Source organism: Catharus ustulatus, chromosome 26, assembly GCF_009819885.2.
Source record: "Catharus ustulatus isolate bCatUst1 chromosome 26, bCatUst1.pri.v2, whole genome shotgun sequence".
NCBI lineage: Eukaryota > Metazoa > Chordata > Aves > Passeriformes > Turdidae > Catharus > Catharus ustulatus.
Window position 1 is genome coordinate 5,050,747 of NC_046246.1, and position 15,146 is coordinate 5,065,892.

The following is a 15,146-nucleotide window of genomic DNA, read 5'->3' on the forward strand; positions in this document are numbered from 1 at the left end:
CATGGTAATTAGCTGGAATGGCAATTAAGCAGCGTGGTTGGCTTCTTGAATTAAGTCTGGGGTCGTTTTTGTGGGGAGGGGTCTTAAAAGGAGGAAGTAAGGTGAGTCTTCCTCACCCTGACCTTTTCTATCAATGACAATACAAATGGCTTTGGGGCAACTCCCGTTTTGCAAAGAATGAGTTTCTGGTTACAATTGTTTGTGTTCTTTGGACCTACCTACCAGTTTCATCCTTTCCCATTGCAAGCACAGCTGAGCAAACATAAATTGACAGGAAATAAATTATTGAAGTTGCAGGTAACTATCTCCAAGCCCAGTTTCTTCTAACTTCTAACTAAAATCTTAATTTCTTTAAGATGAGTGTTTCACCAGCAGCAGGGTCTGGCAGTGATTCCTTCCCTGTGTCCCCCTTGGGCTGTGATCCTGCTCCTGGTGCTGCCTTTTGTTCCAGTGAAGCCTTCCCAGAATCATCCCATGGGCAGGGTTGGAAGGCACCTCCCAGGACAGTTTGTTTGGTCAAGCCTGGCACTGTGTGCTGCTCTTCTTGGAGTCAGGCCTGGTTTAATCCTGACCTTGGCCCAGGTTTAATCCTGACCTTGGCCCAGGTTTGTTCCTGACCTTGGCCTAGGTTTGTTCCTGACCTTGGGCCAGGTTTAATCCTGACCTTGGGCCAGGTTTATTCCTGACCCTGGGCCATTTCAGGCACCTTGGCCAGCGAGGCAGGGATGTGGCACTGCTGCACACCCAGCCCTTCTGCCTGTGCCCAGGTGGAGGGGAGGGGAAAGGAGAGAATCAGCTCTGCACTGTCCCTGGAATGGAGGGAGAAGGAGACAGCTCTGGCATTGTCCCTGTGCTGTTCTGGAACCAGCAGGGCCTGGCTCCTGGAACAGGTGAAATCCCAAATGCACCTGGCACAGGTGAAATCCCAAATGTACCCTGGCACAGGTGAAATCCCAAATGAACCCTGGCATGGGTGAAATCCCAAATGCTCCCTGGAACAGGTGAAATCCCAAATGCACCTGGCATGGGTGAAATTCCAAATGAACCCTGGCATGGGTGAAATCCCAAATGCACCTGGCATGGGTGAAATCCTAAATGAACCCTGGAACAGGTGAAATCCCAAATTCTCCTGGCATGGGTGAAATCCCAAATGCACCCTGGCATGGATGAAATCCCAAATGCTCCTGGCATGGATGAAATCCCAAGTGAACCCTGGCACAGGTGAAATCCCAAATGCTCCTGGCAAGGTGAAATTCCAAATGCATCTGGCACAGGTGAAATTTCAAATGAACCCTGGCACAGGTGAAATCCTAAATGAACGCTGGCATGGTTGAAATCCTAAATGAACCCTGGCATTGGTGAAATCCCAAATGAACCCTGGCACAGGTGAAATCCCAAATGCACCTGACACAGGTGAAATCCCAAATGCACCTGGCACAGGTGAAATCCCAAATGCCTGGAGTGTGGTGGGAGAATGCTGGGTTTTGTGGTGGGCTGGGGAAGGGTGGCTGAGGAAGGAGCTGTCCCCAGGGCCAGCTGTGAATCCAGCTGTGCTCTCAGCTGCTGGGAGCAGAGCCCAGGATGTGTCTCAGGGTTTGGGCTCCACATCCCTGCAGGGAGGAGGGCAAAGCTTCATCCTCAGGTTTGACTTTTCTGTTTCCTGGGACAAAGAAACCTGGTGGGAAGAGCCCTGTGTGCTGTGCTGGGATGGTGAGGAGCTCAATGTTCACCTGACACCCTCTGACTCTGTGCTTTTGTCTTTTCTCTTGCCAGCCCAGAACTGCAGCCACACATTGCAGGGCCCAAACGGGACAATACAGAGCCCAGGCTTTCCCTATGGATACCCCAATTATGCAAACTGCACGTGGACAATCACTGCTGAGGAGCAGAACAGGATACAGCTTGTTTTCCAGTCCTTTGCACTAGAGGAAGATTTTGATGTTTTATCCATCTACGATGGGCTGCCTGAGCAGGGGAATCTGAGAACGAGGTACAGTGTTCATTACAGTGATGTTTATAAACATCTTCCCCTTCCTGCCACTGGGATTAAATCTGGCCTTGGATGTTCATGCTGCAATAAACTGGGAGTGTTTCTCCATGAGCAGTTCTTACAGTTGTTTTGATTTCTTATCTCTGATAAGGCTTGAAATGTTTTTCTGAACGCCTGACAGTAATGATTTATCAGGGCTCATCCTAGAGGAGTTAATTAGGGGATGGAGCAGGAGGGAAGCAGAGTTAATGTGCAGAGAGCTTCCCTCAGTCCAGACCAGGCTCTCAGAGTGGGAGGATGGGCTGTGGGCTTCAGTGATAGCCCTGCCAAAGGATTTGTGGCTTTTCCCCCAAAATTTGGGCTATTCCCTAACTCACAGCCCATCTGATTTACCAAAATATGAGTATTGGTCTAACACCCATACTCAGCTGTGATGGACAAAAGATTCTGTAACAATTTAAAATTAGAAAGTGTGTGTTTATTCCTCTCTAACAATTTAAAGTCAGAAAGTGTGTGTTCATTCCTCTCTAACAATTTAAAGTTACACAGTGAATGTTTATTCAGCACTGGGCAGCAGTGTGGGGTAACCCCCTAACACACACTGCAAAATCACAGGTGGGCACAGGGTCTGTTTATTGACAAAAGGTTCAAACAAATAAATATTCATAATAACAGCAACTCCCATTCCTCACTTCCTATGGTAATTATCTTGAAGCTGTTAAGTTGAGCTATTAAGCAGCGTGGTTTCTTCTCGAATTAAGTCTGGGGTCGTTTTTGTGGGGAGGGGTCTCAAAAGGAGGAAGTAAGGTGAGTCTTCCTCACCCTGACCTTTTCTATCAATGACAATACAAATGGCTTTTGGGGCAACTCCAGTTTTGCAGAGAATGAGTTTCTGGTTGCAATTGTTTGTGTTCTTTGGACCTACCTACCAGTTTCATCCTTTCCCATTGCAAGCACAGCTGAGCAAACATAAATTGACAGGAATCAATTATTGAAGTTTCAGGTAACTATCTCAAGCCCAGTTTCTTTTAACTTTTAACTAAAATCCTAATTTCTTTAAGATGAGTGTTTCAGTTCCAGCAGCCAGACAGGGCTGCATTCCCTCACATCTGTTGGGGTAGGAAGTTCAATAATCTGGTTTAGTAGGAAAACTCCCCATGGTTTCTCAGACGAGGCTTTCAGTGCTGAAGTTTTGTGGGAGGCGCTTGTGAGGCAGCAGATGCTCTGGGAGGTGGAGCAGTCGTGATCTCAGCCCAGATGAGGGGCCTGGGACACGACTGGGGGTGCTGGTGGCAGCTCCAGCCTGACAGGGAAGCGTTCAGGATCTCAGGGAGCAGTGGCAGCATCCAGGCTCTGCATCCCCAGCAGGAATGCTGCAGCCCTGGAAATGGATTTTCCTTCCCACTCAATTTCAGGACAAATCTGTGGCTTTTCTTTTTTGGTCCCTGGTGGTATTTACCAGGAGCTGAGAGTGCTGATATCCATCAGCCATCTCTCAGGAGCTCACATCAGCCAGCAGAGAAAGACCGGAGCCTTGCTTGTGTTCCACAAGAATCTTTATTTCATGCCAAGGGTGTCAAGCAGGATTCTCTCAGAACAAAGGGCAGACAGTCACATTTATAGGTTCAGGGAGGATTCAAACTACAACCAATAAAAGTTTATACAAAGAACAGCATCCAATCTAAGTGAGAAGTTCTAAAGGTGAACTCACCAATTACACAAACTAATTTCTAACCAATTATCTTCCAAAGTGTTAGAGAGTGACCAAATTCTTAAGGAATTTGGCTCAACCTTGGTATCTAGGACACCTTATCTATGATAGCAAGTTCCAGGGGAAGATGGCTTTGGAGGAATTGTATCATCCACACAAACCCATTGACCTCAGTGTCTTGTCTAACCCGAGTGGAGCATCTGAGCTGCACCCTGGTGGAAATCAGCTCTTTATGTAGATTATTTCAGTTATGCAAATAAATATCTCATTTGGCAACTGTGCTTGAGAATCACTTTAATTATGGGACCTCAGCATTGAATCAGGAGGTTCAGTGCTTTGCTTTGGGGATAATGGAAAGGTGGAAAATTGGGGGGTAAAATCCAGCTCAGGAAACTTGGTGTGGTGAGAAGTTAATGCTGCTCTGAGATACTCACAAGAATGTTCTGGTTGTAAATAAAAATAGCAGAAAGGGACCTCCCAAGTGTGAGGTGGGGATCTGCTCTGGGGGAAGGTGAGGAGGCAGAGAAGAATTTCCCAGGTGAAGTTCAGGTGCAGCTTTTGGGCAGGTGATGTGAGCTGGGGGATGGAACCAGCAGGGAATGTTCCTGCTGAGGGGCTCAGGAAATGGAGGGGATTTAGGGCAGGGAAGTGGAATAAAGGGGGGAAATAATGAGGGGGATTTCTGGAAGTCTGAAAGCATTTAGAGACGGCTTAGCAAGGTAAAAGGTGAATTCCTGCTGGTGAATATCAGCATTCTGCCCTTGGACATTTGCTTTCTGCCTTTAGATATTTCTGGATTAGCGACTTCTAAAGCTGGAGCTGGCTCCTTTGGGCTCTTTGATGCCTCTCCTCTTTGTTCCCCCATTTCAGTGTTTGGGCAGTGCTCTGATGCACAGGGTGGGATGGTTGGGGTGTCCCCTGGTCCTTGTGGGTCCTGTCCACCCCAGGAGATCCCAGCTATTATTTTTGGCACCTCAATCTCACCCTATTAAACTCTCAACTGTTGCCTAACACTGATTACTTTTTTTTCCTCCCTCTTTCCCCCTTTTTTCTCTGCCTCATGACCATCAATTTTGCTTTTTTTTTCTGCCTGCTTTCCAAATGTTCCCAATTCATCACTGAGGCACAGCCCTGAAGATGGATGGCCACATGCCACTCATCAAAGCTCACCCCAAACGAGCTGTGAGCAAGGGGAGAAGAAGGGACAGCTGAATTTCTTTGCTTCTTCCCCTCTCCTATTTGTATTTTTGAGCCTCCCCGATGCATTTCAGGTCCTTCCCAACCCAGACCATCCCAGGATTTCCTGGGAAGGGGTTAATGGTTGTGTGTGCTGGCAAACACCCTCTTGTCTTGCAATTTAATGTGGTGTGAAGGTTCCCTAATAGAATAAGAGCAGCCCTAATCCAATGAGGCATTTGCTAATAAACAGCTTTACTGGATATTAGGGAATTTGCCTTGCGTGTTTGTGATGAGGATGTGAATATTAAATGGTTTCAGTGCCTTAATTTAGACATCCAGGGCTGTTGTCATCTCTCAGTGCCATGACTTTGCTTTGTTTGCTGAAATCAGAGCTCCTTTCCAAGGCTTTACTGTTTCAGCTTCTCTCCAGTCATCGGGTGTTCAGAATCCTGGAAGGGGCTGGGTTGGAAGGGAACTTCAATTCCCTGGGAGAGGATGGAATGAGACCTCCCACTGTCCCAGTTTGCTCCAGCCTGGCCTTGGACACTTCAGGGATGGGGCAGCCACAGCTCTCTGCCCTCCCAGGGAAGGATTTTTTCCATCTATATAACCTAAAATTCCCTTTTTTCAGTCAGAACCCATTCCTCCTTGTCCACCAGAATTTTCCCAGCTCCTGGCTTCCAGCAGGAACCACTTTGGGGGAATTTCTGTGAAACCTGAGAGCTGTGGTGGCTGCAGAGTTTTCCTTGATGAGGGGACATCAGGATTTGGTTCCTGTCCAGGATTTCTTGAGCTCACTTCACCAGACCAGCCTCTCCCAAATGCTCTTCCCTCAAGTTCCCAGCCTGTGGGATCAGGGTGTGGTTATTCCAGAACATTCTTTCCCCAGTTCCCTTTGTTCCTTGTGGTTGTGTCACTGTCCCAATCAGATTTCCTTCCCTCTGTGCTGGGCTCAGGAGCTCAGAGCTGACTGCAGTGGGAATTCTTGGGGTTGTTTATGGCTCTGAGGTTGCTGTGGGGTTTGGGACACTCTGCTCCTCTTTGTGTCACTCTTGTCCTGTGCTGTGCCCGGAGTGGGGAATGACAGAACCCCCAGCTCTTTCATCTGCAGGACCCTTTTTGGGAACCTTGAATCACTCGTGAATTCCCTGATTTGAAGCGTTGGGCTTGGACTCAGATCCAGGGAAAACACATTCACAGTCTCCCTGTGAGCTGTACTCCCTAATTCTGTTTTCCCAGGTGAATTTACACTCCAAAAGGAAGTGGTCAGCTTAGAAAATCAGATTTTTTAATTGTTTTTCCTTCCAGAGAATTAAAACTAAGTTGGGAAGCCCAGGGGAGAGAACATGGGATGTTTCCACCAGCTGAGACTCCTCACTCTGTGTGCTGAGCAATGCTGGGATTTCTACAACCCTTGGGCTTCCCTTGCTGCCTGCTGTGGGCAGGGAATTGTGTCATCCTCTGGTCTGTTCCCTGTTCAAACAAAATGCTTCAGTGATGCTGAGTGTGTTTGTTTGAGGCTGTGCTTCCAGAGCAGAACTCCCAGAGCCTTGGCACTGCAAACCTGCTCAGGTGTTTGTTGGCAGGAAAATGAATCCACAAACACCAAAAAGGAGACAGAGGAATCCCTTTTGCTTTATTCCAATAAAGGCAGAGGCCATGGGGTCTCAGATTTTTGGAGGTTCAGCCTCCTTTTAATCCAAATTTCCCTCTCTCTGTCCCCATTGCTGAGGTACTTGAGAGGCTCAGGCTTCCCAAACACTGATACCTGAGATTCCCCTCTCATGTACAACCCTCCTTTTCATTTTTAATTCTTACAGAATTCATGGTTTTTCCCCATTGCTTCTTTCATATTTCAAGCTCCAGTTTAATTTCTCAGCAAACCTACAGTTTGTTTGTAAAGGCAAATATCTTTTCCCATTCATCAATCAGTGGAATCCATCCCTTTGTTTCTTTTCTGTCTCAGTGCTGGTTTGATCTCCCAGATCTTTGTAAAGACAAATCCAACATTGCTCTCAGCAGGAGGAGAAATTCTGGGGAGGATTTCCCAGAAATTGCCATTCCTGCAGGTGTGGGGAGCTGTTTGCTGTGGGGTTCTGTGCAGGGCAGGGCAATGCTCCCACCCCACATCTCAGCATCTCCTCCAGCTCCCCATCCTTCTCTGGAATGAGAAGAACTGCAATAAATCCGTGTGAGCAATTCCAATCCACATCCTGGGCCGTGTTTAATGCACTGAGGGTTGAAGTGTTTTGTCTGAACTCAGAAATGATCCCTGTGATAAGAGCAGAGTTATCTCTGAGCTGACCTAATTACAGCTGCACCAGGAATTACCTGCACCTTGCCTGCTTCTCTTGATAACCTTTTAATTACTCTTTGAAAAAGCAGCCTGGGTGACTTGTACTTAATTACCAATCAAGAGCACAAAGCTTTTGATCTTAAAAACAGCAAAAGAGGGGAAGGGATGAAGGGAGCTGAGGAGGAGAGAGCTCCCCCAGTTTATCTGTGACTTGCAGAGATGCAAATTTGGGGTGAAACAACATCCTGGGGTTCAGCCCTGGCAAAGAAATTCCTCAAAAACCAGCTTTTGTCAGCAGAGCTCATTGGGAGTTGTGTTGAGTCACCTCTGGTCCGGTGACATATTCCTTTGTCACTGCCTCATGTCTCCAAGGTGACTACAGTTCTTTTTGCTAAGCAGAAGGATAAATAAAGCACAGGGCCAGCTAAATCCTTTGTCACCTTTAGTAAACATCTGAGCCTCACCTCCCTCTCCCCCTCAGCAGAGCCTTTTGTCACTTCCCATTAACTCCATGGGAAAAGAAACACAACAAAACCTCACTTAAATTTATGTTCTCTGCTTTGTAGGATAAAAATCCACTTTATTTGTTTCTCCTCTCTGGGAAGAGCCGTGTTTGAGCTGCTCCAGCAGCCCCAGGACCCTTCAGCAGTGTCCCTGCTTTGTTCTGAAGAAATGCTGAGTGTTTAAACTCGGGGTAATTGATGAAACTGGAGCTGAAAGTCTGGGAGAGGTAATGGAGTTAATGCAGCTGCAGCAGGGCTCTGCAATTCCAATTCACTTTTTCCATATTTATTAGCAGAGGGTGCATCAGGAGGAGTGATAAAAGCAGCTGATTCAATCAGAGTGGGAGCTTTTTTCCCTGGCACTGTGTGGAGTGTTGTAGGCTCAGGAGGAGGCTTGGCACAGATATTTTGGCAGCTTTTTCAGGGATGGGGATGGAGCAGTTCTGTCCTGGTTTAGGGGTTGAAGGAGCTGCTCCCACCTCTGCTCCCCCAGTGTGAGCTCTCTCAAGGTGTTGCTGTTGCTCAAATAATATTTTCTCCCCCAAATTGTTTCTGTTTTCCCTCAAACTGCTGATTAATCACGTTTTTAGGGACAATCTCCCAGCAAATCCTGGCCAGCCCCATCCCTGGAAGGTCCAAGGGCAGTGTGGGGTGGTGGAAGGTGTCCCTGGTTTAAGATTGAAGGTCCTGGGATTTTATGAGTCTTGCTTTGAAGTGGATTAAGTGTAGAAGGATTTCCTGTAACTGGGCAGCATCTACTGGATTTTAATTAAGGCTCAGCCCTGGAACAGCTTTTGATGGATCTGAGCCCTGGCTGCTGTGGGGAGGGAGGCAGGGGATTTTTGGGGTGAGTTTAAGCAGTGCATGGAAATTCTGGGGAGGATCGTGGTGTCCTTCATTTCCACATGGATGGAATTGTTTAAAGCCTGCTGTGCCTCTGGAGCTGTGCAGGACCTGGCTGGGGTGTCCAAATCTCACCCTGAGCCCCTCCTGCTGATTTACCAAAATCTGAGTGTTGGTTGGACACTGAGACTCAGCTGTGAGGGACAAAAAACTCTGTAATAATTTAAAGTTCAAAAGTGTGTGTTTATTCCTCTCTAACAATTTAAAGTTACACAGTGAATGTTTATTCAGCGCTGGGCAGCAGTGTGAGGTAACCCCCTAACACACACTGCAAATCACAGGTGGGCACAGGGTCTGTTTATTCAGAAAAGGTTCAAACAAATAAATATTCATAATAACAGCAACTCCCATCCCTGCTCCCCATGGTAATTAGCTGGAATGGCAATTAAGCAGCGTGGTTGCTTCTTGAATTAAGTCTGGGGTCGTTTTTGTGGGGAGGAGTCTCAAAAGGAGGAAGTAAGGTGAGTCTTCCTCACCCTGACCTTTTCTATCAATGACAATACAAATGGCTTTGGGGCAACTCCAGTTTTGCAAAGAATGAGTTTCTGGTTACAATTGTTTGTGTTCTTTGGACCAAACTACCAGTTTCATCCTTTCCCATTGCCAGCACAGCTGAGCAAACATAAATTGACAGGAATCAATTATTTAAGTTTCAGGTAACTATCCCAAGCCCAGTTTCTTCTAACTTTTAACTAAAATCCTAATTTCTTTAAGATGAGTGTTTCTTGCTGGGGTTCAGGAGCTGCTGGGGCTCTGCTGTGACCCCTCCAAATGCACAGATCTCCCCCTGAGCCTCTCCTGCTGGGGTTCAGCTACCCTGGGTGGGTCCCAGCTCCTTCCCAGGTTGGGTTTTTCCTCCATTTGAGCACAGCCCCTGCAGGCAAGGGGAGATGCTGAGCACTGCAAACCCTGGATTTACCCTGCAGGGAAACAAATCCAACCTCAGGGGCCTCTCAGGGCTCTCTCCTCCTTATCACAGATGGCTCATGATAAACCCAGAAATGTTCTCTGGAGTTCTAAATCAAGTTTAGCATCTTTTTATCATCTTTTTCATCTGGTTCAAGTGCCACAGCCAGTCACTCATTTCAGATTCAGCTGCCTTCATTCCTGAGCAGGAATGACAATTCCAGCCCCAGTGGGGAATTTTTGGGGTCACAGGGAGTGAGATGAGGTTTTTCTGAGCAGTGGAAGGAGGGAAATTGAACCAACCCATGGCCCTGGCTTGGTGCTTCTCACTTTTAGATTGTCTGGGAGGGAGCAGGGCTGGGTGAGGAGGGTGAGGGAGTTTTGCTTGTTGGCTCTTGGTTGTTCTGTGATGAGGAGGAGGCTCCTGGTGCTTGTAGGAACCTGTCCCAAAAATCTCTTGACTTAATACAGAACCAAACTTTTAAAAATAATCAGTGAGCAGGATGGTGGCACTGGTGCCTGGATGGGGTGGGCAGTGGGGGAAAGGCAGAACCCTGGGGTGTGCTGGAATCCCTTCTAGGAGCAGGGATCAATCCTGCCCAGAGCCCTGGGGTGTGCTGGGATCCCTCCCAGGAGCAGGGATCAATCCTGCCCAGAGCCCTGGGGTGTGCTGGAATCCCTCCCAGGAGCAGGGATCAACCCTGCCCAGAGCCCTGGGGTGTGCTGGGATCCCTCCCAGGAGCAGGGATCAATCCTGCCCAGAGCCCTGGGGTGTGCTGGAATCCCTCCCAGGAGCAGGGATCAATCCTGCCCAGAGCCCTGGGGTGTGCTGGAATCCCTCCCAGGAGCAGGGATCAATCCTGCCAGGAACCCTGGGGTGTGCTGGAATCCCTCCCAGGAGCAGGGATCAATCCTGCCCAGAGCCCTGGGGTGTGCTGGAATCCCTCCCAGGAGCAGGGATCAATCCTGCCCAGAGCCCTGGGGTGTGCTGGGATCCCTCCCAGGAGCAGGGATCAATCCTGCCCAGAGCCCTGGAACTGCTCTGCTCCCTGGGCAAACCCCTGAGCACCTTTCCCAGCTGTAAAATACCAAAATCACTGAGAGCTGCTGGCCTGAGAACTTCTCCATGCTGCCTTTCCTCCATTCCAGGCTCTGTCTGAGCTTTGTGCAGCTCTCCAGGCTGTGTCACAGGTTTGTGCAGCTCTCCAGACTCTGTCCCAGGTTTGTGCAGCTCTCCAGGCTGTGTCACAGGTTTGTGCAGCTCTCCAGGCTGTGTCACAGGTTTGTGCAGCTCTCCAAGTTATGTCACAGGTTTGTGCAGCTCTCCAGGCTCTGTCTGATGTTTGTGCAGCTCTCCAGGCTGTAGGATTTGTGGTTCCTGCCCTGCTGCAGCTCTGGCTGTTCCCAACATTTCTACTGTGGCAACACTTTCTCCTGTGTTCAGCAATAAACAAACCTTGTGTGGTTTCCAGGGGGTTCCAAGAATTTATTTTCCCCATTTACTCCATTTCACACCCTTGGTGACTTTTCCCCCTTCTTCTTCCTTTTATTTTTTTTTTGTTTTTTTTTTTTGAAGAAAGGCAGAAATAACCCAAATCTGCCAAGTTCTGCATTGAAGCTGCTGAGCCGTGCTTGGGTTGGATCCAAACTTGTCTTTGTTTACTCAGGATGTCAGCTCAGATTTGCCAGGGGGTAACTGAGATTTGATGAACTTTTCCTGTGAATCTTTCCCTTCCTCTTGCTTTGAGGGGCCAGAGTTGGATTTTATGGAATTGTGGAAGGGTTTGGGTGGAAGGGAAGGGTAAGGACAGAGGGGACAAAACCCCACTGCAATCCCTGCAAATCTTGGAAAAACCAGCCTGGAAGGGATGTGAGAAAAAATAATAAATCACATCCAACTCCATGGTCTTCCCACTCCATTGCATTGCATGGAAAATCAAATTTATTGAAATTTGATGCTCAGTACCTGTCCCCAGTCTGAGCCATGAAGGCCTCATATATCTGAGCTGGCTCTGGGCTCTATAAATAACACTTTTCTAGTGGGAATTGACCCAAACCCTGCTTTAAACAAGTGGAGAAATCCATCCAGGCTGGGATTTATGAGCTCTGTCACTGTCCCCCGAGCCTGTGTTGGTTAATGAAGCTTTGTCAGTGTCAGAGGTAAGCAAAGGGCTCCTGGACCTTGATGGATTGTGCTTGGCTTGGGCAAGGGAGGGAAGTGCAGCTGATTGCTGAGACTGAGAGCTGTGCTAGATAAAATTCCTGGCGAAATTGGAGGTGTTTGTGGCACTGGGAGAGGTTAAGGAACAGAAAAAATTCGTTTTTTTTTTTTGTACCTTGCTTGTTACTGTCGTGGTAAAGGAAATAAAAAGTGGTGAGTGTCAGAACCAATGGGTTGTATTAGTTTGGAATCAATCCTCCAGCAGCTGGGATGAGATAAAATGGCCCATGTGGGGTTGGCTGGTGAAATGTGAGAAGATTGAAGGAGCTGCTGGTGCTTGGAGCACTCCTGTGCAGGTGTTTGCTCTGTGCCCAACTCCCAGACAGGAGCAGTTGGGCTCTGAGCACAAATCCTTCCACCAGCTTGGGCAAATCCAGCTGGGAACTGTTCTTGTGTCACTGCAGGAGCCTTTTGAGCTGGTTGAGAGTTGATTTTTTTTGGTCCAGAGCATCATTTCAGCCTTGCAGGGCTCCAAATGAAAGGACAACTGTCTCAGTGACACCAGCGAGCTGTGCCTGGCGGACAGAGCTGCCTTTTAAGTGTCTGCAGCGTTTGGGAGCTGGGAGTGCTCTCAGATCATGCTCTGCTTGTTTTATTGATGATTAATGAGAGCCTTCGTGTTCGTGTGCTCTGGAAAAAAAGCTGACATCTCCCTGTAATTGCGTTTTTCTCTGATAAATACGGGGGGAATCAAACAGGGGAGAAATTCCTGCCCCAGCCAAGCCTGAGGAAATGGCAGGAGGGAGAGAGCTGGCTCCTCAGGTGGGGCTTTGATCCACAGCCACTGCAAACTGAGAGCTCTGAGCGAACAGCAGGGATGGCATGGCAGAGAGGATGAGGCAGCAGCACCTGGGGTACAGCCAGAGGGATCAGCAGGGCTGGGAGGAGGAGGAGGAGGATGGAGATGATGGAGGGATGGAGGAGGATGGAGGAGGAGGAGGAGGATGAAGGGAGAGGATGGAGGAGGATGGAGGATGAGGAGGAGGATGGAGGATTGGAGGAAGAGGATGGATGGAGAATGGAGGAGGATGGAGATGGAGGATGAAGGATTGGAGGTTGGAGGATGAAGGAGGAGGATGCAGGAGGAGGATGGAGGACTGGAGGATTGGAGGTTGGAGGAGGATGGAGCAGGAGGATGGAGGATGGAAGGACGAGGATGGAAGGAGGAGGATGGAGGAGGAGGATGAAGATAGAGGATGGAGGAGGAGGATGGAATATGGAGGATGGAGAGTGGAGAATGGAGGGAGGAGGATTGGAGAATGGAGGATGCAGGAGGAGGATTGGAGGAGGATGGAGGATTGGAGGATGGAGGGGCTGCACAGCACAGGGGAGGCACTGCAAAGCCAGGGCACCTCAGGAGCTGGGCACAAACACAGCCCTGCTGCAAAGCCCTAAATCTTCCCTTGGGATCTGGCCCAGGGTTTGGAGGAGATCTGAACCCCCTCAGAATGAGAGAAGATTTCTAAAATGAAGGCACTGCTAGAATGAAAAGATATTTCTTTCCCCATTATCAGCTGTGTCTGTACTCAAAATAATTCTGCCTCCTGTGCTGAGATCTGAGATGGGATGGATCCCTGGGGGGAAATTCCCTCTCCTGCATTTGTTTGTGGTGTCCATCCCATGGGGCAGCCCTGGGGAGGACATCTGTGAGTGACCCCAGCTCCTGGCTCTTCCCAGCTTCCCCTGAGAGTTTAATCCCAAGCCTGCATCCATCTGCATTCCTGGAGGTGTTCCCCCTGAAATTCTGCCTCCTGTGCAGGTGGAATTCCCTGGGATCAGCCCCTGCCCGTGGCTCTGGGGCCATTGCTGGGCCCTGGAGCAGAGCCTGGGGCTGCTCTGAGCCTGCACGGACACGGGACAGACAGACAGACAGGGACAGACAGACAGGGACAGACAGACAGACAGGGACAGGCAGGGACAGACAGAGAGACAGGGACAGAGAGACAGGGACAGAGAGACAGGGACAGACAGACAGGGACAGACAGACAGGGACACACAGGGACAGGTAGACAAGGGACAGGTAGACAAGGGACAGACAGAGACAGACAGGGACACATAGGGACAGACAGGGATGGACAGACAGACAGGGACAGACAGACAGACAGGGACAGACAGGGACAGACACACAGGGACAGACAGACAGGGACAGACAGACAGACATGGACAGATAGACAGGGACAGAAAGGGGCACACAGGAGCCAAACACAGGGACAAACAGATAGGGACAGACAGACAAGGACACACAGGGACACCCAGGGACAGACAGACAGACAGGGACACACACGGGCACACAGGGACAGACAGGAGCACCCAGGGCTGATTCCCCTCTCTCTCCCCAGCTCCCTCAGCCTTTCCAGGCGATTCCTCAGCCCCAGGAGCTCCTGTCCCCGCTCTGCTGAGGATCCAGGGCTGGACACAACCCCCAGACCCTGCACAGGGCAGGACCCCCTCCCTCCCACCTGCCTTGAAAGGATCATTATCCCAGGGTGGTGCAGGGGTGCCAGGCTGCTGTCATTTACCCTGCACACTGCAAGGAGAGTGGCTCATTTGATGGGAAATTTTCCCTAATAGGTGCCTTTAAATGACAGGCAGGAAAAGCTCACCGAGCTGTGGGGTGGTGTAATTTAATGCTGGGTTAAATGATACAATCCAGTGCATTTTCATTAGGTGTTCTGAGACACTTCTCCAGCATTTATGCTTTAAAGGCTGCTGGATTGCCAGCTGCAATAACTGTTTTGATTGCAGCCTGAGCTGATGGTGGGCATCCTACCAGAAAAATAATGGGCTGGGCTTTAATTGTGGCACCTGCACTCCCAAAGGGGCTCCTGCGTCACGGCAGGACTGGGCTGCTCCAGGGGATGGGATCATGGGCAACAGATGGAAAAACAGGGGGGAAACGGGGCTGGGGGGTGCTGGCTGGGTGTTGGGGTTTGGGGGAAATAGAAATGTTCATTGTGGATTGAAGCTGCTGAGGAGGGTGGTCAGGGGGGTTTGGTTTGGGGTCAGCTCCTTTCAGGGGTGCTCAGGGAACTTTTCCATCAGTGGGGATGATGGAGGGGCTGGGGAGTGTCCAGGGAAGGGCAGGGAGATGGGAAAAGGGGCTCAGCCTGGAGAAAAGGAGGCTCAGGAGGGAAATTCTGGCTCTGCACAATCCCTGACAGGAGGGGACAGCCAGGGGGGATTTGGGATCTGCTGCAGGAACAGGGACAGGAGGAAAGGGAACAGTCTCAGGCTGGACAGGGGAGGTTTAGATTGGATATTAGGGAAAAATTCTCCATGGAAAGGTGGTCAGGCATTGGTAGGAGCTGCCCAGGGAGGTTTGGAGTGACCATCCCTGGAGGTGGTGGCACTTGGGGACAAAGTGGGGATTGGGCACAGGTTGGACTCGATGATCCTGGAGAGCTTTTCCAACCTCCCTGATTCTGGACTCTGGGATT

The 15,146-nt window shown here is 49.5% G+C and overlaps 1 protein-coding gene across 1 annotated transcript in view; it reads left to right on the forward strand.

Moving 5' to 3' along the window:
- Window positions 1-15,146, forward strand: part of LOC117007699 (CUB and sushi domain-containing protein 2-like) — an 89,981-nt gene that overhangs the window by 28,925 nt on the left and 45,910 nt on the right. The window contains exon 3 of the mRNA XM_033081022.2: window positions 1,774-1,990. Coding sequence (XP_032936913.1) covers window positions 1,774-1,990 — 217 coding nt within the window. The remainder of the gene's footprint in view (window positions 1-1,773; window positions 1,991-15,146) is intronic.